This window comes from Arachis hypogaea, chromosome 3 (assembly GCF_003086295.3).
Source record: "Arachis hypogaea cultivar Tifrunner chromosome 3, arahy.Tifrunner.gnm2.J5K5, whole genome shotgun sequence".
In the NCBI taxonomy this organism is placed as follows: domain Eukaryota; kingdom Viridiplantae; phylum Streptophyta; class Magnoliopsida; order Fabales; family Fabaceae; genus Arachis; species Arachis hypogaea.
In genome coordinates, this window is record NC_092038.1 from 14,507,972 (window position 1) to 14,533,689 (window position 25,718).

Here is a 25,718-nt window from a genome sequence, read left to right on the forward strand (position 1 = left end):
TCTGATGGTTTAACCCAAGGTTGGGGTACAGATTCAGAAAACTCGACTGCATATTCTTGAAGAACATCGTCCATATCATCCACAGAAGAGTCAGTACCCAAATTATTACTAGAGTCCTCTAGGTCACTATCCGATATCTCAGCAAGTTTCATATAAGGCATGACAACAAAAAGAAACAATTCCTAAAATAAAGGGGAAAAGGAGGAGAACAGCAATAACAGAATAGAGTGAATATCAATATCACATGAATACTAACGACAAAAATACTCAAAAAATAAAGGAGAATATTGCAGGACACTGAAGAAATTCTAAAAGTCAAAGAGCATCGCATGTCAAGAAAACAACCAAGGAGTTCTCAAATAAAACAAAAAAACAAAGGTATGCAAATTATTCATTATATTCTTTACCTGATAAGGCCACTAACTCCTCACATCCTCACAATATCATATTTCATTTGGTGACATATATGAAAGCATTGCAAGACATTATACATTTATAACTTTGAAAGAATATGAATATTGAACATTAGTAAATCGCTCTAATTGAAAAAGTTTATAAACAAATTACTTATGACTATGCTATATAAAAAAATTAAATTAAAATTTTTAAATATCTATTTTATAGTTACAAATAAACATTGCTCATAATTTTTAATTCAACTTCTTTTTTTATTATTATTTTTGATTTCATTGGAAACATATACAAATGAGGATATAATATCCAAAGTTGTAAGGTGAAAGATCTTTATCAAAGAATCCCTATAGCTAATTCCAAAATTAGCAATCCAATATACATGAGGGCTGAGAAGGGTTACATGAAAAGAAGAAAAAGAGTCTTACCAAGTAAGAAGACAGAGTAAAAAAGAAGAAGATGATGATAAACATGCTCTCCCTATCCTTCCAGGTGTTCTCTCTTTATGCCTCTCTCCAAATCCAGGTACTCAAATTTAAAATCCGTCCAATTAAAAGGGTAAGAGTTTCTCCCATTCTCATTTCTTTAGTATATATATATATATATATATATATATATATATATATATATATATATATATATATATATGTATTAAATCAAATCATCCTTTTTTTATTTAATATAATAATAATAATAATAATAATAATAATAATATGTACACATACATACACTACTTTTAAAAATAAATACATACGTGCATACAAATCAATTATGAATATATTTATTTACTAATCTTATTTATTTATTTATTTATTTATATATATTGGGTTAATTATTATAGCTCTGTTGAGTACAAAAAAGTTCAATACAGCTTGAGGGAATACTTTGTACCCTCAAGGACTGCTTGGGGGCTTATGATTGTGTACTAAAAATACAAACCTTTTTTGTACATAAATAAGTTTTTTTAATGACCTAAAAATATGGTCAAAAAAGAGTTAAAGTTCCTCTTAAAGGTATTGAGTAAAAGGATGGAACCCAAAAGAGCACCTTGAGGAGTTAAATTTCTCTTCAGTGGGAACTATATTGGTAGAAGTTGATTGGTTGGATTTGAAGTGTAAAGAGTGTTATTTAGTTGAAAGAAAACCAAACTAGATGTCCCTTCACTAATGTCACTTGTCATGAGTTCTAGTTTAACTTGTGAAAATCAACTTCTTACATTTTCAGTTGAAAAGACTTGAAGTGACAGGAATATCTAAAAATATTTAGGGTAAAAGGAGTGGGTCAGACATCAGACTATAACCATTGGACAATAGATTTCCTTTTTAAAATGGTTTTACATTATAAAAAGATCTCAACCCACCTCTTTAAAAGACGGACCTAGACATTTCTTATTCCTGAAGCTAAGAAGCTAGAAAACCCATCTTTTCCTCTCCCAAAATTCCTCTTATTGTTCTTCATTTCATTCATCCCCTTCACGAGTAAAAACTGGCATTCGGGTATTCCACCAGAACACTCAACAACAACCATTAACCAGCCTATGTCTACTTTAAATAAAGCTCATTTATCCTCTTGTGACATTAGTGAAGGTCTCAACACTTGTTCTCCACCTCTATTTCTCATCATTAGTTCTTGTATTGCTTATTCGTCATTAATAAAAGTATTTTCCTCACAAGTATACTTACCCTAAATCTCTCATCTTAACCATTATTTTTTCACTTAATCTATTTTTCACAAAACTCATCCGAATCAGATACCGACAGAAAATGCAAGTATAATATATTCGTTGAAGCTTGCTTCCTTCGAAATGTGTAGGCTTTCTCGACTCCAATCCGGTCACCAAAAGAACTTCTCACAAGATTATGAGATGAGTAAACAAACACTGAGATATAATTCAATGCAGTCCAATGTATAACTCATCATCAGTGACTGAGATATACCTCGGATATAACTTCTAAGTTCTAAGCAAGAACAATAGAAATTTATTGAAGTCTAAAGAATGGCCCAACTTTCCTTATTAATGAGTCGGGCATTCTTGTTACAATGCCAATGGTATATGGTATTCCCAATAACAATAATAATAATCTCCACGTTTTTTGAGAAAACAAAAGTCGAGGGAGCCCATGCTCCTAGACCAAATAGGCCAATTTGACCTAAAAATAAGTGACTGATAGTCTCTAATCGAGTCGATCATAAACCACTTGACAGCAGATCCGCATGGGTTCACCAACACCTAGCTGAAACATGGAAGGATACAAGTCCACCGGTGCTCCAACGTTGAGGATGTTGGAATTAATTTCAAAATGCAAGGGACAAGCTCTAACCTTGGTTCCCCACCTTTTTGTTCCCAAACTCTACCAACTACCAAGCCAATTTACTTTTTGTTTTCGTATATATATATAACCTCCAATTAATAATTTATATATTATTAATTTTAATTTTAGTTTTATACTCAATTTTTCTCAAATTAAACTTTATTGAACATTATAAATAAATAAATAAACATTTTTCTCTATATAATTATATAATTTTTGTTTATTAAATATTTCAAGCATCTAATAAGTATACATTAATTAATGAATTATTAAAATTCAAAAAATAATAATTAACGTATTTATAATTCAAAAAAAAACCTAATATAAAAAAATGGAATAAAATTTTATATAATTATATATTTATACCCGAATTAAACCAAATGATCTAATAATTGAATCACTAACCAATAACCCAATCCTTCGAGTCAATTACCAATTCGACTCTGAAAACTAGGGAGAAAATTAATCCCCTCAACTTCATTGCCGTCCCCTGTTCCCCATTCATTAAAAATTAACATGAATGTGTAAGAAAAAACAGTAAATAGTATCTCCAACAAAGTGTCCTTTATATGAACAATACGGCAATACCTCTGCACTTTTCAATTGGTTCAAGGTTAACCTCCACAAGAACATAAAAGCAACGATTTTTAAGTTTCCTACAAATCATTTCCATCAGGTGTCAAATGTCAGTAACCGATTCTACAAACACTAGGGATGATTAGAAAATATGTACGTGCTATATCATAGATGAATGCAGCATTTACATCTTGATCCTCATATAGGTTCAAAACGCTGCATATATATTCACAGGCAGGATGGGAGGAAGACTATACTCAAACCACAAACCAATGAAATACTGATGCTGGTGTTGTCATCATCCTTGATTAGTGACATTTCTCAACAAGACTTCAAACCATGTTTCTGATAAATGTTGCAAAGTTATCATCATTCATTATTATCATCCAAACATAAGTATAATAAATCCCAGCACAGATACTTTTGGTCTTTTGAAAACCATACCTAAAGATATGATCATCGACGAGCACGACCTTTGCCACGCTTTTGCTGTGCTAAGCCTTGGAATTGAGGATTCGGACCTCCGACATATTGCTGGGGTAATACACCTTGAGGAACAAACCGCTGCACTAAACCTTGAGGTCTAAGAAATTGCTGTTGAGCTGGAGCAAGGGGATAATATCTAGCACCTTGATTTGCAAGATAGTATTGGTGACCTATATTTGCGGCAAAACAAGGTTGACCAGGACCAGGAAGAAGAAATTGGGGTCCCCATACCCCGAATCGAGAGGCTGCAGCTGCATGATTCACAGCTAGCGATTGTGTCATGGCAGTCGATGAGTCTGTTGGAGGGTGCCCTACCTAATATACAATAAACTCAACAATCAATATAAAACAAAAAACATAAAGATCAATAAACAGAGCTATTGACTAAATCGAACTACTATTAACCATAAATAACTAATTATAACCAAGATAGTTCTTGGTCAGAAAAGCAAGGTAGTTAGTACTTCACCTCGTTATTTGTTGCAGGACCTGCATTTGGAGGATCATCCAGAGTGTTATGTGTTGCAGGACCAGTATTTGGAGGATCCACTGCGCTATTTGTGGCATGACCCGCATTTCGAGGATTATCTGACATTGAAGACGAACTGAGATCATCTCCTCGAGACCTTCTGTCCTTGACCCTTGGACAACTAGACTTTGAATGACCCATCTTGTTACAAGCTTTGCAACGCCTCCGCTTCTTACCATTCTTATAAGTTAGTGATGCACCCTTGGTCGTGTCATCCATGGTATTCTTGGGAATAGAAAATGATCTGGTATCCACCATACAGCCTTTATGCTCTAGCTTAGCCGTGATTTTATAAATTTCATCTTTTGTTTCAAGAAAATTATGCAATTTTCTTGCTGCCAGAAATGACATCCAATTACTTGCAGCACATAATGCACCATAACGAAACAAGAACTTTTTATCATTCACCTCATCTTCTTCATCCGGAAGCTCATTAAAAGACTTTGCAGCTTGAGTCCATCTTTTAAGAATCATCTTTTCGGGTAATTCTGCAATATGTTCATAAATCATAACACAAAATATGTGACTACAGGGAATGCCATGGGTACTCCAAAGGCAACACTGGCATTCAAATTTCTGTGATTCTCTGTCATATGTCACCTTGTATTCCCAACCAGGCTTGCCATACTTACTCAATTTAAACGTGGCAGTCGTTGAAAGGTTTTCACATCCAACAACAAATAGTAAAGCAGCCCCTTCTAACTCTTTTTGCACTTCTTTGAAAATTTCCCTCGTAAACACTTTAGCAGCCTTGCGCTCAATTGATTCTAATGCAGTTGTCAAAACAGGCTCATTGTACATGGAATTGAACTCTGCTACCAATTCATTGTTCCTAAATTCCTTCAATGCAAGCTCAAAGTGTTGTACCAATTCGAGTATATTGTGCCTTGCCTTGATATATTTCTTCATCAATGGGTTTAAACCCTCACATCGTGATGATGCTCTTAGTCCAGAACAGAACTTATCACGAAGGTAAGTAGTGGCCCACATTTCCTTCTTCTTATATGTCTCCTCTACCCACATACTATCGTATACCTCAAACTTTTGTATCATGTTACGCCAATACTCCTCAAACTCATCAGGATCAAAGTTGGTATAAATAGATTTCTTGAAAGCCTCAACAAATTCAGTATCCCTAATGTTGTACGCTGCACCCTTTTGAAGATGCCAAGCACATAACCTATGGGTAGCATTTGGGAACACCACCTGAATTGCCTCTCTCATGGCCTCATTATCATCAGTTACCACTGCACTTGGGTGCTTCTTTTCCATTGCATCTAAGAAATTCTCCAATGCCCATTTATATGTGTCAGCTCGCTCATCACCTAGTAAGGCACATGCAAAAATACAAGTTTGTCGATGATGATTAGTACCAGAAAAGATAACTAAGCGTCTGTGGTACATGCTTTCTTTGTATTTTGTATCAAGTCCAACCACATCCCCAAAGTACTCATAGTCAACTTGACTTAAGCCATCAGCCCAAAACAAATTTCCCAATTGATCATCATCTGTAGTGGTGTACCTAGCAAACAAAGTTGGATCAGAATCTGCCTTACCCTGCAAATAGCTAATAGCTGCAAGTGCATCACCATCAACTATCTTAGGACATCTTTGTTTATCAATGTAGCTGTACAAGTCCTTTGAGAATTCAACTCCAGCAAAAGCCCTAGCTTGACCAACCATAAAACCCATTATTTGAAATGTTAGGAATCCATGTATGCGGATACCATCACTTTGTGCCTTTTTTGCCGTTGTTAACCGACGAGTATTTGGCACGATGTAATCAAATCCAGCAGGTGCTAGCTCATGGTTGTGGCCTTTTTCAAAGGTTCTCACTCTCCAAGTTGAAGTGTGGTTGTCAAGGTAAATACTCAACATTGCATGACAATTCGTCCTAGTCTCCGGTTTCTGATCCCTTTTTCTATCAATTCTCATGTAATGTTTTTTGTCTCTCAAGCCTTGCCTGTTGCATACAAATCTTCGTCTTATCAACTTGCCATCATCATCACGAGCCACATCTCCTTTCCGGACACTAAATCCAACACACTTAGCATAACTCACATAAAAATCATAGGCCTTTTCATGAGTATCGAACACCATTTTCAAAACTTCCTCTTTACTCAGTTCGGCTTTATTCTTAAACATGGTAGCCTCTTCCATGTGACTTACATCATTTCCTTTACCTTGATCCTCTTGTAAATCATCATCACCGCTGTCACTACTAGAATCATCACTATCATCATCATCCGCATGCTCCATAGTATCACTTTTATCATGAACAACATGCTCCACACCATCACCTTTGTCATCATCAACAAGATGCTCCATACCATCACTTTTGTCATCAACGAGATGCTCCATACCATCACTTTCCATCCTCTCCTACCAGTTCCTTTACAAATAGATTACAACAACCAAACAAGAAAAGATGAGTTTAACCACCTGAAACAGAACACACAAGAAAAAAAAATTATGAGTGATACATGAGAAATAAAAGCAAATAATTCTGTTAGCATCATTGTTTTTAAAAACAAAAATTCAAATTTACGATTAGCTACCAAGGATAAGCTAGTTATCATGTAATCACCCCTAAACAAAATATACAGCCCAGATTTGTGGCTATCTAACTCAAAAACCCTGAAGCAATTTGTAAATTGAAATATCAATGAAACAATGACTTTAACAGATTTGGTAGATTTGTCACCTATTTCCAACTCTATTGCAACTCTACTCCAAATTCAAGAATGACAATGTATCTTAGTGGAGATATTACAATGGGATCAAAATGATCTGCACAACACATATTATAATCAAATTACTCTTTTCTTTAAATGAATAACCGGTCAGATATCTCTAAATAAGAACAATTAACTTCTGTAAAAATCAATGTTGGAAGTTTGAACTTCACAATTGAAAGCACCCCAAACGGTCTGTGTGTGTGTGTGTGTGTGTGTGTGTGTGTGAGAGAGAGAGAGAGAGAGAGCAACAAACTGGCAAAGGTAATTGGGAACCTCGCCCATACTTTGGTCATATGATGCTGTTTAGGTATGAAGATGTTCACATTCTTTTTTTTTTTTTCTTTTTAGAGTAAAGTATTGTTTTTGTCCCCAAGGTTTGGGGTAAATCTCAAAATTGTCCCTAACGTTTCAATCGTCCTATTTACGTCCCTAACGTTTTAAAATTGACTCAATGTTGTCCTGCCGTTAGAGATCCGTTAATAAAATTAACGACAGGACAAAATTGAGACGATTTTGAAACATTAGGGACGTAAATATGACTAAAACGTTAGGGACAAAAACGATACATAGAAATAAATTTTAATTTTATTCTTCAATAATATCAATTTTTTATTATACATAGTATTCAATTATTTTTAATCATATTTACACTTAATCACTTTATTTTCATTCTAAATAAATTAATTTTTTTTTATAATTTTACGCTTAAAGTAATATAATTTTTTTATAAATAAATAAATTTTATACTTTCATTCTAAATAAATAATGTAATTTTACTTTTATTACTTAATCACATTACTTATATTTTTTTTATAGTTTTACACTTTCATTCTAATCACATTACATTATTTATTTAGAATAAAAGTGTAAAATTTATTTATTTATAAAAAATACATTACTTTAAGTGTAAAATTAAAAAAATAAATTTATTTAGAATGAAAATAAGGTGATTAAGTATAAATATGATTAAAAATAATTGAATACTATGTACAGTAACAAATTGATATTATTGAAGAATAAAATTAAAATTTATTTCTATGTATCATTTTTGTCCCCAACGCTTTAGTCCTATTTACGTCCCTAAGGTAGCGTTTGTTTTGAGGTATTGAGACAGAGACTGAGACTCAGTATCGTGTTTGTTAGTTCAGAGACTGGTACTAAAATTTCTGTCTCTGTCTCTAAAATTTCAGTATTTCAGTACCTCCAAAAAGTAGGGATACAGTGGACTGAAATTTTTAGAGATGGAAACTAAAACTTTAATAACATTTTATACCTAAAATACTTTCATTTCAATTAATTAATTCCAATTTCACCCTTTGTGCAAATTAAATTAGAGTTTCATTCTTGTTTCAATTCATGTCTCTCATTTTACACCAAACAGAATATTGAGATTTATTTCAATCCCTATCTCTTAGTCTCTGTCTCTCAGTATCAGTCTTTCCGTCTCTGTCTCTCCACCAAACGCTACCTAACGTTTCAAAATCGTCTCAATTTTGTCCCACCGTTAATTTTATTAACGGATCCCTAACGGCAGGACAACATTAAGTCAATTTTAAAACGTTAGGGACGTAAATAGGACGATTGAAACGTTAGGGACAATTTTGAGATTTACCCCAAACGTTGGGGACAAAAACAATACTTTACTCTTCTTTTTATTTGTTACTTTATGCCCGATTATATTTACATTTAACCTTTTGCACATATTTACAAACACTTGCTTACTTCAACAACCACCAAAACAAAAATACTTGAACATAAATGGAAAATCAAATGAGAAAAATAATTATGTAAAAGAGAACGCAGCAAATTTTCAGCAACAAGCCAAGCCATAAAAGGAAATAACCCAAGAATAGCTTACTCGATGTTATGGAGTATTTGGAAGATTAAACCTCCAGAAAAGAAAAGAAAAGATATCGAGCAGAGAGTGATTCAGATGGAGAAACAGGTTCCTAGCATAGCAAAACACAGAAAAATACTGTATACCAGTCAAAGAAAGAGAGAGACAGGGAATTCCCGTTGATGAGAGTCACATTTCACTTTTCAAAGCTACTTCGCCACTATAACGGGGTCTCAAGTTTCAACAGCAACTACGGCGAAAAAAACACTTATGGGAATTCAAATCCCTCACAAGGATTTTGAAAACCCCAAGAATGAACTGAATAAAATTCCCTATTTTTGAATCAATATAAGAGAAGGAATGAACTCACATTAGAATTTAACTATAGAATTGAAATCAGACTCAAATAGGTCTGATTTGGTGAAGGTATTTAGCTCTAAACTCAATATTGTAAATTTGTAACAACAGATCCTCACCAATAACAGCATGACCTCCACTGAAATGTTTTTCAAGTGGGCAGCATAATAAGCAAGAGGAGAAGAGAAAGACACAAACGTAGAAGAAGAAAAATGAGAATGAAATGAAGAAAGCAAAAGGAGATTATGGACGAAAAGACAAGAATGAAAGAAACAAGTAATTCTTTCGATGTAATCAAGGCTCATGAGCTCATTGAAACACAAACTCTCCTTTTTCTTCCAAACATGAAGAATGTTCTGGAAGCTAACATTCAGAAAATATGGTATCCTAACCATTGCAACTTTTCTTTGGGTTGTTTCGCGTTTGCCACATATTTTTTTTAAAGACAAGAGCTGAAAAGGAAAATTAAAATAAAATGAAAAAGAAAAAAGAAAAAAATAATAAACGAAAACCTAAGGACAAGACTTACGTTGTCGGTGGGATGGAGCTCCCTGGATAGGTTGACAGCCACGAACTCTCTCCGTTGGAGTGAACGGCCTGCAGGCAGAAGATCCCAGTGGCTCTGTCCAAAGGCGGTCTGACCAGCAGTTATCTGCTCCGAGCGGTGGCGTACAGATCGGTGGCGAGCTGTCCCTTCGGCGGCGTCCAGATCGACAGCAGGATAGCAGTCCGGCGGCTTGGTGGAGCTTGTTGGTCGCAGACGCAGAATGGAAGAGGGGGAATGAAGAGGGTGAGAGAAAGAGCTGGCACTGTTATGGAGTCTCCAACTGCAAGAAGGCAAGAACAAGAGAGTGAGTGAGAGAGTAGAAAACTAAAAAAACGAGGGTCCTTAACTATTTTTCTAAGGGTTTAGTTAGGCAAATATTAAACTTACTAGTAGTAATTTTTTTTTTAATTTTTTAAATGTATAGTAAATTTATCTACCATTATAACAAACTTTTTTTTCAATAAATAAAATAAATATTTTAATTACACATATACGTATTTTTTAGAATATTTATGTATTTTTACAATACACTTTATTTTATTTACACGATAAACGAAATATATAATAAATCAGGTCGTTTATACAATAAGCATGATATAATAGGACAAAAATCAAACATCTATAAAAGGATCAGCTAACGAAAACTATCCATTTTTCTTTCTCTTTCCTTCTTCTTCCTAAAACTTAGAAAAAATGTCCAATGGCAGTAATTTTTTTGTTGTGATAGTATATCCCAACTGTCAGATGAGAAATAGTGACAACGGAGTTATATTTGAATTCGAGAGTCTAGCGCTGTTCCGAAGTCGAAGAGCAAATTCATTGTCCAAGCTAAAGAGTATGATATTGACACACGTCGGTGGTGTGGAGAGAAAAGAGTTTGGTCGAGTTAGGTATTGGATGCTAGCATTGATGGAAAATGGGGTGTTTTGGTTTCATCTGTTTTGACTCGATGGCGATGAGTATGTGCACCTTATGTTTGATGTACACTGGAGAATTATGGTTGAACAAGTGATGGAACTTTCAGCGGAGGTTCGTGACGCTGGTGGCGGTGGTAGTGGTACCTCGAACTTTGTACTGGATGACCCTTCTCTCGCACCACGTCTGTTGCACTGTGCTAGTCCAGTGCAGGACATGGACGTTGAGGATGAGGAATCCGACGAAGAGTACGTTGTCGACAGTCAGGGACGTGATTCATCTGAGGATGATGACAAAGATGAATTCATACCAGAGACTCCTATTGATGGATCAGTTCGATACCTTTTGCCTGCTCCGCTTCTAGTTTCAGAGTTATCATCTGTGCCCAGCCACTACCACACATTGGATTTGGATGCAATGCATGAGGAAACTCCGTACTCAAATATGGGGCCGACGATTACAACACAGATGGTGGTGTCGAGGTTAGAGTTGGTCACAGATTCAGCAGCAGAGAAGCATATTATAAGGTGTGAAGAATTATAGCATTTGGTAAAGTGTCGAGTATCGAGTAGTTGAGTCGGACCAGCTAAAGTACCACACATACAATGCCGACAATTCACTGATGGTTGTTTTTGGAGTCTCCGTGTCACCCTCCGACAGAATCTGGGATATTGGTGACTGTTATAGAATTTTACTTTATTGTTACACTCGTTGTTGTTATTTTGGTTAGATTTTAATTCGATTATACTTAAAATCATTAGGGAGGTGCGTAAATTTGGCAAACCACACACGTGTCTAGCCCCACCATGTCGCAGGATCATCGACAATTGGACAGCAACTTCATATGCAGACTCATCTTGCCCCTCATACAGTCTAGTCCATCAGTTTCCATCCTTATTCTACAAAGTACAGTGAGACAGAGCTATCACTTCAAGCCATCGTATAGGAAGGTCTGGATGACAAAACAAAAGGCGATTGCGCAGATATATGGTGATTGGGAAGAGTCATATAGCAAGGTGTCACGATTACCCTAAGCATTGCAAAGTTGTTATCTTGTCACGGTATGTGACTTTAGTGCAGTGTCGTACTATGATGGACACTTGATGGTTCCGGAGTGCGGTTAGTTTGACAAGATTTTCTGGTCATATCCTCCCTAGGCATACTGGGTTGGATGTCATCAGGGAGGGATGAAAGTCTGGGATCATCAAGCACATTCTCCCCGGACAGATGTCTGACCCTGTTGGTGAAAAACCTGTCAACATTAACCAGATTGACTGGCACCGTCTGCTCACCTTCCAACTGGCGCTTCACCCGATTGGGCTAGTGAAACTCCACAATATTAAAGCACACAAGTGGGATGACAGACAACCAAGTCCCTGACTCGCCAGCGGACCTCACCCAGTCCGAGTAATGTCCTGCAGCCGGAGGTCAGCATACGGCGTCCAACGAAGCTACAATACACAGTGTTATAGGCGCGTCAGAATCAATTCACTACATACTTATGAAAACGTGTGACATTTAACAAAGTAAAGCATAAGGGTATACCTCGTCCAAATCGAGCCGATCTAACGACATATGCCATCGGAGGACCCTCTATGCATGCTGGTCCCTGGTCTACTGGGACATCCCTATCAACCTGTTAACAAACAAAGAAATAGAATTATGTTAATTTGTGTAGGTAAAAACTGAATTGAATAAATAGAAATCGACAAAATCTCAAAACAAAAATAGTTACCTCACTGCTAGTGGAAAGATCAGAATCTACCTGTCCTCATGACACCACTGTGGAAGCTTGTTGTATATCCATGACATAGGCAATGATGTGCAGCCGACTATGTCTGTGGTATCACAATGTGATGCATGGAAAAAGGAATGGTACGTCTATGCAAGCACAGTGGACGCCCACGAAAGACCGATGCACCTCCCGAAGTCGATGTGAACTTGATTGTTGGACTTGTTGGTCATCAGGTAACCACCGATCAACAACATGATATAACACCTAGTATATTGTCAGATGGTGGCTGGATTGGTGGTAGCTGGCATGTGCCGGACTCGATCCCAAAGCCAGGTCATCTTGATGCTAAACAACTCCTTCCTCTACGCACCTTGCTGCGGTGGAAGGGGCGGTCTGGCACCTAAGAGCTCCTCCACGTACTCCCATGTCAGTGACTAGTGCCAAGTCTGGAAGTCACCCACTGGCTCTCCGTCTGTGCGTAACCCAAGGTGGTATGCAATATCCTGCAAGGTGATGGTGCACTCACCCCATGGCAGGTGAAAAGTGTGGGTCTTCGGATGCTACCGCTTCACGAATGTGGTGATCAAGGGGTTGTCAAACACAAAGTTCCAGAGATGCATCGTGTCGCCAAACCCACCTTTCTCAGCTAAGGGACGATGGTGTCCGAGGGTGCAAGTGTGTGATTGCCTAGGCAATAAAGGGCGATGCCTCTGTTTAAAAGAAAAAAGTTTTATAAATATTCTACTTCAAACTAACTTCTCTCTAGCATGTTCAAAGCTATTCTAAAATATATAAAAGGTAACTCAAATAAACATCACAACATAATCAACAACACAAAAAACAGTACTTAAAAATCCTTTCCAAACTCAAAACAAAAAAAATTAACTAATAAAACCTTTAAATTAACTAATCAAATTAAACTAATTAGTTATTTAGCTTTCACTATGAGTAAAAAAATTTCTTTAAATTGAACAAATGTTATCCATCAGTACAGTTTATAAATACTTATAAATGTCTTAATCCTTATTTGCCAACTAACCTACTCTGTGTTACCTAACATCATTCAGTCTATTCATGTACTAGAACACTAACCCTATAAAAGTTCACTAGTTAAGGAAGTCGCAAATAATTATTAATTTAAACGATAAAAGATAACACCAACCTCAATGTCGATGGCTCTCGCAATGTGCTAGCTAGCGTTCAGGTGATTGATGTCAGGGTTATGTGCCATAATGTCCCGAAAACTCAGAAATATCAATAAAATGGTCCCAAAAAAAGAGAAATGAAAGAAATGTGGATAATGAGTGAGGTCAGGGGTGCTGTCAACGAGTTTTATTTATAGGTGTCAATGTGCCTTATCTCGTTTACACATAGTCATATTTCGTTTTATACTGTAAACGAAATAAGGCACGTGTCATAACACATTTATAAATGTGATACATTGAGATGTGTGTGTACCTTATCTCGTTTATAGTGTAAATGAGATATGGCTATACCTATCTCGTTTATACTATGAACGAAATAAGGTACATTGTGAAAATATGTTAATACTCCCAAAAATACGTATATGCGTAATTAAAGTATTTATTTTATTTATTTAAAAAAAATTTCCATTATAAGTATTTTTGAATAATTAAATGAATGATTAAATTATCTTTTAAGGGTTCGTGTTGTTTGAAAAAAAATAGAGGAAATGAAAATGAGAATAAGGAAAAAGAAAGGCTATTTTTTATTGTTTGAAAAGAAAAAATATGTGAAAAATATGAATAGTTAAAAAATTTTCATTTCAAATGTACATAGAAAATGAATGTAAAAATTTAAAGTAATAATGACAAAATTAATTTCACTATATTATCTTTATCTAAAAGATAAATTGATTTTTTTAAATTATTGATCATTTAGTAATTGTATTAATTTATACAATTATACTATTTATCTAAATATTTTTGGCAACTAAATCTAATTAGTTTAAACTTAACAAAAAATAGTTTCATTAGTGAGAGAGTGTTACACATGCGCCAACTCTTCACTAAGTTTTGCATAATATACTCTCTTATATAAAAAACAGTTTCTAAACCCATCATAACTTCAACATAAAAATTTCAAACGACTCCTTTCTTAAAATTTCTGCGAAAACTCAGAGAAACTCTCGGAACTAGGTTTAAATCTTCAACCAAAAAAATATCGTAGATATTGTTGATTTTATGATAACTATGTTATGTCGGTGTTATTTAACTCATATTGATGACTTTTCTGTGACTAAAATTTGCATGCATATGTTTTTTTAATGATTAAATCTATTTTGTGTGGTTGCTTTGAACTAAGTTTGTATGTCATCATTATGAAGTAATTTCGGTACATTTTGAGTTAAAATAAGGTACACTTGATATCATTAACTTATATTTGATATAATTAGTTCATCCAAGATAGTTATAGTCCTTTTAGTGTTATCTAACTCATATTGATCATTTTTCTGGATTTAAAATTAATTTATATGTGTTTTTTGGATGATTGAATCTTGTTTGCGATTTCTTTGTACTAAGTTTGTGTGCCAAAATTAATTTCGGTGCATTTTGAGTTAAAATGTTGTGCGGTGCTATTACTTATTAGCCAAATTTTTTTCCTTGTTGCCAAAATTACAATAAAAAAAAGTTGTTGAGAAAAGCATCCCCAAGAAGAAGACATCCACATATAGTGTAAGCATATATATGTTAAACAACTTTATTTTTGTTGTATAAATATATTATATAACATAATTTTCAATTATTTATAGAAAATTCACGATTTACGATGCTCGACAATATTATTTGATGCATTCAGTAATATGAGTGAAGAGAAGAAAGTTATTATTGTGAATGAACTAGAATTTAATGCTCTAAGACATATCCTAGACTTAAATGTGACACAAGCTTTCGAAGGAACTAGCATATTTCTTTGATTTATATAAAAACTCTCTGGACACACGGTATGGAAAAATCAAGATCACCCCTACCAAAGATAAAGGATACTCTTGGTTTAAATGTAACTGGTAAAAAATTCTTTTATAATCTATTCTATCAATCAAATTTAGAATTATTTTTATGTTACTTTTATGTTATTAAGCTATTTTGGTGCTATTGTGGGGGATTATTTTTCAGAAAAAATTATCTATAAAGACATCTATAAGGAGCAAAAGCAAATTGTTGAAAGCTTCAAAAATTATTCTTTGTCATTTTTTACAAAGTCTTTGATGGAAATGAGTTTGGATGAAAATGAAAATCAATTGAAATTTAAGAGAATATTCATTCTCTTCATCCAGAAGTGCTTTTTATTGCCAACAACAATAAACAAAATTTATTCAGTTCATATACTAGAAATTCTTCATGTAGACACCATATGAGAATCGAATTGGACTACTCCTATGTTCAACTTCCTCATCATAGAAATTAGAAGTCACAAGAATGACAAAAAATATGTAATTGATGGGTGTCTTTTTGTACTAATGATTATATATTTTTATGAATCAAAATTTATCGACAAATTAATAAATATAACACTAGGACCACATTAAACAAGGGAGAGGATGGTTAAGAGGACTGAACGTGAGGCAAAGAATTAAATGATAAAATATTTGTAAAAAAATATTTTTTTTAAATTTTGGTGTTATTTCTTTAAACTGAATATGCTAATTAAATAACTTTCTATTTTAGGACATGATAAAAAGATCAGACTTGAAATAAGAAAAGTAAGAAAAGAAGGGTAAAAAAAAGAAAAGAAAAAAAAACAATTACATTGATACATCTTTAGAAAGAGAGACTAATTTTAATTATGAGTAAGATTAAAAAACTATCTATTTATTTAAAAATATATTCTATTTTTCAATCAAATTTTTTTCTATATATTACTAGAAGAGAAGAAATGCAGGAGAAACAAAAGAAAAGAAAACAACTGAAAAGAAGGATAAAAAATACAATAAGCCTGAAGAAGAGTAAGTGTTACTTTTTAGTGTTATATAATATTTATTATGTTTAATTTCTTAATATTTTTGTGCTTTTTTAGGATAAAAGCCAAAAAGAAAGATGTTATACTGGATTCCAGAGCTCAGGGCCGGACAGGATGCCAGCATTGTTTTACAAAAAAAAAAAGTGGCCAATAGGTGAAGATGTTACAAGGACAGTTTTAAAGATTCTAAACGAATGGGTTGACCCAAAACCCCTAAATCATATCCATATCTGCATGATCGCCAAAGTAACAAGCCGAGGCATACTAAGAAATTTAGACCAATATTCCTATGTAATGTAATTTTCAAGATTGCTACAAAGACAATAGCAAATCAGCTAAAGTACATTCTACCCCCAGATTATTGGTGATTTTCAAAGTGCGTTTGACTGATAACAAATAGTAGACTCGTTGCCTTTGAAAATTTCAACTTCATGAAAAAGAAGACAGGAGAAAATAAAGGTTACGTGGGCATGAAGTTGGATATGAAAAAGGCATATGATCGGGTGGAGTGAAATTTTTTGAGAGAAGTGTAGAGATCAATGGGTTCCTGGTGCACGAAATTGTGATCATCAACAATGGCGCCAAAAACTTGGTAGCGCTCTCAAACGTGAATCACACTTAGTCACAACTCCGCACAACTAACCAACAAGTGCACTGGGTCGTCCAAGTAATAAACCTTACGTGAGTAAGGGTCGATCCCACAGAGATTGTTGGTATGAAGCAAGCTATGGTCATCTTGTAAATCCCAGTCAGGCGGATTTAACTATATTAAGAGATTATTGGATTTTTGCATAATAATAAATAATAAATAGAAAAAAAAGATAGAGTTACTCATGTAATTCAATGGTGGGAATTTCAGACAAGTGTATGGATGTGCTGTATTCCTTCTGAATCTCTGCCTTCCTACTACTTTTATCCAATCTTAGTCACTCCTTTCTATGGCAAGCTGTATGTAGGGCATCACCGTTGTCAATGGCTACATCCCATCATTTCAATGAAAATGGTCCAAATACTCTGTCACAGCACGACTAATCATTTGTCAGTTCTCGATCATGTTGGAATAGAATCCCTTGATTCTTTTGCGTTTGTCATCACGCCCAGCAATCGCGAGTTTAAAGCTCTTCATAGTCATTCAATCCCGGAATCTTACTCGGAATACCACAGACAAGGTTAGACTTTCTGGATTTCCATGAATGCTGCGATCAATTCTAGCTTATACCATGAAGATTCTGATTAAGGAATCCAAGAGATCTGCGCCCGGTCCAAGGTAGAACGGAAGTGGTTGTCAGTCACGCGTTCATAGGTGAGAATGATGATGAGTGTCACGGATCATCACATTCATCATGTTGAAGTGCAATGAATATCTTAGAATAAGAATAGCTGAATTGAATAGAAAATAGTAGAAATTGCATTGAAACTTGAGGTACAGCAGAACTCCACACTCTTAATCTATGGTGTGTAGAAACTCCACCGTTGAAAATACATAAGTGATGAAGGTTTAGGCATGGCCGAATGGCCAGCCCCCAAACGTGATCAGAAGATTGAAAATACAATCCAAGACTCAAAATATAATAGTAAAAAGTTCTATTTATACTAAACTAGCTACTAGGGTTTACAAAAGTAAGTAATTGATGCATAAATCCACTTTCGGGGCCCACTTGGTGTGTGCTTGGGCTGAGCTTGATCTATCCACGAGCTGAGGCTTCTCTTGGAGTTGAACGCCAAGTTGTAATATGTTTTGGGCGTTCAACTCTGGTTTGTGACGTGTTTCTGGCGTTTGACTCCAGAATGCAGCTTGGAACTGGCGTTGAGCGCCAGTTTACGTCATCAAATCTCGAATAAAGTATGAACTATTATATATTGCTGAAAAGCTCTGGATGTCTACTTCCCAACTTCATTGAGAGCGCACCATTTGAAGTTCTGTAGCTCCAGAAAATACATTTTGAGTGCAGGGAGGTCAGATTCCAACAGCATCAGCAGTCCTTTGTCAGCCTCCTATCAGAGTTTTGTTCAGGTCCCTCAATTTCAGCCAGAAAATACCTGAAATCACAGAAAAACACACAAACTCATAGTAAAGTCCAGAAATGTGAATTTAGCATAAAAACTAATGAAAACATCCCTAAAAGTAACTAGATCATACTAAATACTGCCTAAAAATAATGCCAAAAAGCGTATAAATTATCCGCTCATCACAACACCAAACTTAAATTGTTGCTTGTCCCCAAGCAACTGAAAATCAATTAGGATAAAAAAGAAGAGAATATACTATAAATTCCAAAATATCAATGAATATTAATTCTAATTAGATGAGCGGGACTTGTAGCTTTTTACTTCTGAACAGTTTTGACATCTCACTTTTTCCTTTGAAGTTTAGAATGATTGGCTTCTCTAGGAACTTAGAATTTCGGATAGTGTTATTGATTCTCCTAGTTAAGTATGTTGATTCTTGAACATAGCTACTTTTATGAGTCTTGGCCGTGGCCCTAAGCACTTTGTTTTCCAGTATTACCACCGGATACATAAATGCCACAGACACATGATTGGGTGAACCTTTTCAGATTGTGACTCAACTTTGCTAGAGTCCCCAGTTAGAGGTGTCCAGAGCTCTTAAGCACACTCTTTTTGCTTTGGATCACGACTTTAACCACTCAGTCTCAAGCTTTTCACTTGGACCTGCATGCCACAAGCACATGGTTAGGGACAGCTTGATTTAGCCACTTAGGCATGGATTTATTTCCTTGGGCCCTCCTATCCATTGATGCTCAAAGCCTTGGATCCTTTTTACTCTCGCCTTTTGATTTTAAGGGCTATTGGCTTTTTCTACTTGCTTTTTTTTCTTTTTATTTTTTTCGCCATTTTTTTCGCAAGCTTTTGTTTTTCACTGCTTTTTCTTGCTTCAAGAATCAATTTTATGATTTTTCAGATCATCAATAACATTTCTCTTTGTTCATCATTCTTTCAAGAGCCAACAATTTTTTCTGTGTAATTCCTCTGCTGTATGTTCTGAATCTTCAATTCTCTGTATTATTGACTTGAAAAGACACAAATTAAATTTTTTTTGAATTTTTAATGATGAGGAATAATCAGAATGAAACTAAGATCAAATAAACAATGCATGCAAGACACCAAACTTAGAAGTTTGTATACTATTGACACTAACAACTTGAGAATGCATATGAGAAACAACAAAACACTCAAGACAAGAGAATTTAAAGATCAGAGTAAGGAAATCATCAAAAACAACTTGAAGATCAATGAAGAACACAATGCATGCAATTTTTTTTTGAAAATTAGATGAATGCAATTGGCACCAAACTTAAAATTAGACACTAGACTCAAACAAGAAACAATAAAATATTTTTTTGATTTTATGATTTTATAAATTTTTTTTTGCATTTTTCAAAAATTATATGGAAAAGAAAAATAAGGGTTCAAAATTCTTAATGAGAATTCCAAGAATCATGCAATGTTAGTCTAAAGCTGCAGTCTAAAGAAATTAGACATGGCTAGCCAAGCTTCAGCAGGACATTACATTCAAGAGCTAAATTGATGAGAATTAATCAGCTTTAGTGATGATAAGAACATCACCTTGAAACTCTAGAATTCATTCTTAAAAATTCTGAAGAAAAATACCTAATCTAAGCAACAAGATGAACCGTCAGTTGTCCAAACTCGAACAATCCCCGGCAACGGTGCCAAAAACTTGGTGCACGAAATTGTGATCATCAATGGCGCCATCAACATGGTACGCTCAATTGCAATCTCAACTCTTTATCACAACTTCGCACAACTAACCAGCAAGTGCACTGGGTCGTTCAAGTAATAAACCTTACGCGAGTAAGGGTCGATCCCACTGAGATTGTTGGTATGAAGCAAAGCTATGGTCATCTTGTAAATCTCAGTCAGGCGAATTCAAATGGTTATGGAGGATTGATAATTAAAAGATAAATAAAACATAAAATAAAGATAGAGATACTTATGTAATTCATTGCTGAGAATTTCAGATAAGCGTTTGGAGATGCTTTGTCCCTTCCATCTCTCTGCTTTCCTACTGTCTTCATCCAATCCTTCTTACTCCTTTCCATGGCAAGCTGTATGTTGGGCATCACCGTTGTCAGTGGCTACAGTCCCTTCCTCTCAGTGAAAATGTTCAACGCGCTCTGTCACAGCACGGCTATTCATCTGTCGGTTCTCGATCATGTCGGAATAGAATCCAGTGATTCTTTTGCGTCTGTCACTAATGCCCCACAATCGCGAGTTTGAGGCTTGTCATAGTCATTCAATCCTTGAATCCTACTCAGAATACCACAGACAAGGTTTAGACCTTTCGGATTCTCTTGAATGCCGCCATCAATTCTAGCTTATACCACAAAGATTCCGATTAAGGGATCCAAGAGATATCCACTCAATCTAAGGTAGAACGGAGGTGGTTGTCAAGCACACGTTCAAAGGTGAGAATGATGATGAGTGTCACGGATCATCACATTCATCAAGTTGAAGAACAAGTGATATCTTAGAACAAGAATAAGCTGAATTGAATGGAAGAACAATAGTAATTGCATTGATACTCGAGGTACAGCAGAGCTCCACACCTTAATCTATGGTGTGTAGAAACTCCACCGTTGAAAATACATAAGAACAAGGTCTAGGCATGGCCGAATGGCCAGCCTCCCAAAGAGGGTTCAATCATAAAAACATGATCAAAAGATGTCTAATACAATAGCAAAAGGTTCTATTTGTAGAGAACTAGTAGCTTAGGGTTTACAAAGATGACCAAATTAAATAAAAATCCACTTCCGGGCCCACTTGGTGTGTGCTTGGGCTGAGCATTGAAGCTTTCATGTGTAGAGACTTTTCTTGGAGTTAAACGCCAGCTTTTGTGCCAGTTTGGGCGTTGAACTCCCATTCTTGTGCCAGTTCCGGCGTTAAACACCAGAATTCTTGAGCAAATTTGGAACGCCTGTTTGGACCATCAAATCTCAAGAAAAGTATGGACTATTATACATTTCTGGAAAGCCCAGAATGTCTACTTTCCACCGCAATTAAGAGCGCGCCAATTGGGCTTCTGTAGCTCCAGAAAATCCACTTCGAGTGCAGGGAGGTCAGAATCCAACAGCATCTGCAGTCCTTTTCAGCCTCTGAATCATATTTTTGCTCAGGTCCCTCAATTTCAGCCAGAAAATACATGAAATCATAGAAAAACACACAAACGCATAGTAAAGTCCAGAAAAGTTAATTTTAACTAAAAACTAATAAAAATATAATAAAAACTAACTAGAACATACTAAAAACATACTAAAAACAATGCCAAAAAGCATATAAATTATCCACTCATCATAGAATCCCAACACCAAACTTAGAGTTTGGATATGGGGTCTTAACACCAAACTTAAAGTTTGGTTGTGGCCTCCCAACACAAAACTTAGAGTTTGACTGTGGGGTCTCTGTTTGACTTTGTAGTGAGAGAAGCTTTTCATGCTTACTCTCCCTTGTTACAGAAGGATGGCCGTGTGCTTTAAACAAAAGGTAGTCCCCATTCAATTGAAGGACTAATTCTCCTCTGTTAACATCTATTACAGCACCTGCTGTGGCTAGGAAAGGTCTTCCAAGGATGATGCATTCATCCTCTTCCTTCCTAGTGTCTAGGATTATGAAATCAGCAAGGATGTAAAGGCCTTCAACCTTTACTAACATGTCCTCTACTAATCCATAAGCTTGTCTTACTGACTTGTCTGTCAATTGTAATGAGAATAAGGCAGGTTGTACCTCAATGATCCCTAGTTTCTCCATTACAGAGAGTGGCATAAGATTTATGCCTGACCCCAGGTCACACAGAGCTTTTTCAAAGGTCATGGTGCCTATGTTACAGGGTATTAAGAATTTCCCAGGATCTTGTTTCTTTTGAGGTAGAGTTTGCTGAACCCATGTATCTAGTTCACTAATGAGCAAGGGAGGTTCACCTTCCCAAGTCTCATTACCAAACAACTTGGCATTCAACTTCATGATAGCTCCTAGATATTGAGCAACTTTCTCTCCAGTCATATCTTCATCCTCTTTTGAGGAAGAATAGTCTTCAGAGCTCATGAATGGCAGAAGGAGATTTAGTGGAATCTCTATGGTCTCTATATGAGCCTCAGATTCCTTTAGGTCCTCAATAGGAAACTCCTTCTTGCTTGAGAGACGTCCCAGGAGGTCTTCCTCACTAGGATTTTTGTCCTTCTCCTCCCTTATGCATTCAGCCATATTGATTATATCAATGGCCTTGCATCTCCTTTTGGATTCTCTTCTGTATTGCTTGGGAGAATAATGGGAGGAGTTTCAATAATTTTCTTACTCAGCTGGCCCACTTGTGCCTCCAAATTTCTGATGGAGGACCTTGTTTCACTCATGAAACTTAAAGTGGCCTTAGACAGATCAGAGACTAAATTTGCTAAATTAGAGGGGCTCTGCTCAGAATTCTCTATCTGTTGCTGAGAAGATGATGGAAAAGGCTTGTTATTGCTTAGCCTATTTCTTCCACCATTATTAAAGCCTTGTTGAGGCTTTTGTTGATCCTTCCATGAGAAATTTGGATGATTTCTCCATGATGAATTATAGGTGTTTCCATAAGGTTCACCCATGTAATTTACCTCTGCTATTGCAGGGTTCTCAGGATCATAAGCTTCTTCAGAAGCTGCCTCTTTAGTACTGTTGGATGCATTTTGCCATCCATTCAGACTTTGAGAAATCATGTTGACTTGCTGAGTCAATACTTTGTTCTGAGCCAATATGGCATTCAGAGCATCAATTTCAAAAACTCCCTTCCTCTGAGGCGTCCCATTATTCACGAAATTCCTCTCAGAAGTGTACATGAATTGGTTATTTGCAACCATGTCAATAAGTTCTTGAGCTTCTGCAAGCGTTTTCTTTAGGTGAATGGATCCACCTGTAGAATGGTCCAATGACATTTTGGAAAACTCAGATAGACCATAATAGAATATATCTAATATAGTCCATTCTGAAAACATGTCAGAAGGATACTTTTTGGTCATCTGCTTGTATCTTTCCCAAGCTTCATAGAGGGATTCACCATCTTTTTGTTTGAAGGTCTGAACATCCACTCTAAGCTTGCTCAGCTTTTGAGGAGGAAAGAATTTATCCAAGAAAGTCGTGACCAGCTTATCCCAGGAGTCCAGGCTATCTTTAGGTTGTGAGTCCAACCATGTTCTAACTCTATCTCTTACAGTAAAAGGGAAAAGCATGAGCCTATAGACTTCAGGATCTACTCCATTTGTCTTAACAGTCTCACAAATCTACAAGAACTCAGTTAAAAACTGATAAGGATCTTCAGATGGAAGTCTATGAAACTTGCAGTTCTGTTGCATTAAAGCAACTAATTGAGGTTTCAGCTCAAAGTTGTTTGCTCCAATGGCCGGAATGGAGATGCTTCTTCCATCAAACTTGGACGTTGGTTTAGTGAAATCACCTAGCATTCTCCTTGCATTATTGTTGTTGGGTTCGGCTGCCATCTCCTTTTCTTGTTTGAAAATTTCAGAAAGGTTGTCTCTGGATTGTTGTAATTTAGCTTCTCTTAATTTCCTCTTCAGAGTCCTTTCAGGTTCAGGGTTAGCTTCAACAAAAATGCCTTTTTCCTTGTTCCTGCTCATATAGGGAAGAAGAGAACAAGAAAAGAAAGAGGAATCCTCTATGTCACAGTAAAGAGGTTCCTTATTGTAAGTAGAAGAAGAAAGAAATAAAAGTGAAGAAGAATGGAGAATCCAAACACAAGGGTGAGGATAGAGGCAGTGATTTGAGATGAAAAGAGGTGAAGAGAAGTGTTAGTAAATAAATAAATAAATAGAAGAAGAGAAGAGGGAGAGAATTCGAAAATTAATTTTGAAAAGTAGTTAATGATTTTCGAAAATTAAAGATGAGATAGAATTAAAATTAAAATTTAAAACAATTACTTAATTAAAAAGAATTTTTGAAAAAGAGGGAGGTATTTTTGAAAATTAGAGAGGGAAAAGTAGTTAGGAGGTTTTGAAAAAGATAAGAAACAAACAAAAGGTCAAATAGTTAGTTGAAAAAGATTTTAAAGTCAAATTTGAAAAGATAAGAAGATAAGAAGTTAGATAAGATATTTTGAAATCAAATTTTTGAAAAAGATAAAATTCTGAAAAAGATATGATAAGAGATAAGATAAAAAGATATGATAAAAAGATAAGATTTTTAAGAAAAAGATATTTTGAAAAAGATTTAATTTTCAAAATTAAAATTGATTACTTGACTAACAAGAAACTAAAAGATAAGATTCTAAAATTTAAATATTGAACCTTTCTTAACAAGAAAGTAACAAACTTCAAATTTTTGAATCAATCACATTAATTGTTAGTGTAATTTCGAAAATTTGAAATAAAATTAAGAAAAAGATTTTGAAAATAATTTTAAAATTTTCGAAATTAATAAGAAAAAAATGAAAAAGATTTGATTTTTTTGAAAAAGTTTTGAAAAGATAAGATTTTTAAAATTGAAAATTTGACTTGACTTGTAAGAAACAACTAATTTTAAAAAATTTTTGACTAAGTCAACTCAAATTTTCGAAAATTTGGAGAGAAATAAGAAAAAGATATTTTTTATTTTAAATTTTTAATTATGAGAGAGAAAAACACAAATATGACCCAAAACATAAAAATTTTGGATCAAAACACAAGATGCATGCAAGAACACTATGAATGTCAAGATGAACACCAAGAACACTTTGAAGATCATGATGAACATCAAGAACATATTTTTGAAAAAAAATTTTGATGCAAAGAAAACATGCAAGACACCAAACTTAGAATTCTTTAATTCTTGGACTCTAACAAACAAAAAATGCATATGAAAAACAACAAAAGATACAAAACAAGAAAACATCAAGATCAAACAAGAAGACTTACCAAGAACAACTTGAAGATCATGAAGAACATTATGAATGCATGAATTTTCAAAAAATGCAAGAAAAATTTTTAAAGCATGCAATTGACACCAAACTTAAAAGTTGACTCAAGACTCAAACAAGAAACACAAAATATTTTTTATTTTTATGATTTTATGATTTTTTTGTATTTTTATTATTTTTTCGAAAATATTCTTTAGAAAAACGAAAATAAAGAAAAATTTTTTTGAAAATTTTTTTGAAAACTTTTTGAAAAGAAAATTACCTAATCTGAGCAACAAAATGAACCGTTAGTTGTCCATACTCGAACAATCCCCGGCAACGGCGCCAAAAACTTGGTGGACGAAATTGTGATCTTCTACAATGGCTCCAAAGAC

General features: G+C 34.9%; 1 protein-coding gene across 1 annotated transcript; it reads right to left on the reverse strand.

The window, feature by feature from the left end:
• Positions 1–3,265: 3,265 nt before the first annotated feature.
• Positions 3,266–10,152, reverse strand: LOC112789627 (protein FAR1-RELATED SEQUENCE 5). Its single transcript, XM_025831590.3, has 4 exons — positions 9,776–10,152; positions 4,255–6,756; positions 3,744–4,100; positions 3,266–3,644 (listed from the first exon to the last, which is right to left on the reverse strand). Exons 2-3 carry the CDS (start codon positions 6,688–6,690, stop codon positions 3,756–3,758), a joined length of 2,781 nt encoding a protein of 926 aa, XP_025687375.1. The 5' UTR covers positions 6,691–6,756; positions 9,776–10,152; the 3' UTR covers positions 3,266–3,644; positions 3,744–3,755.
• Between the last annotated feature and the right edge of the window lie 15,566 nt (positions 10,153–25,718).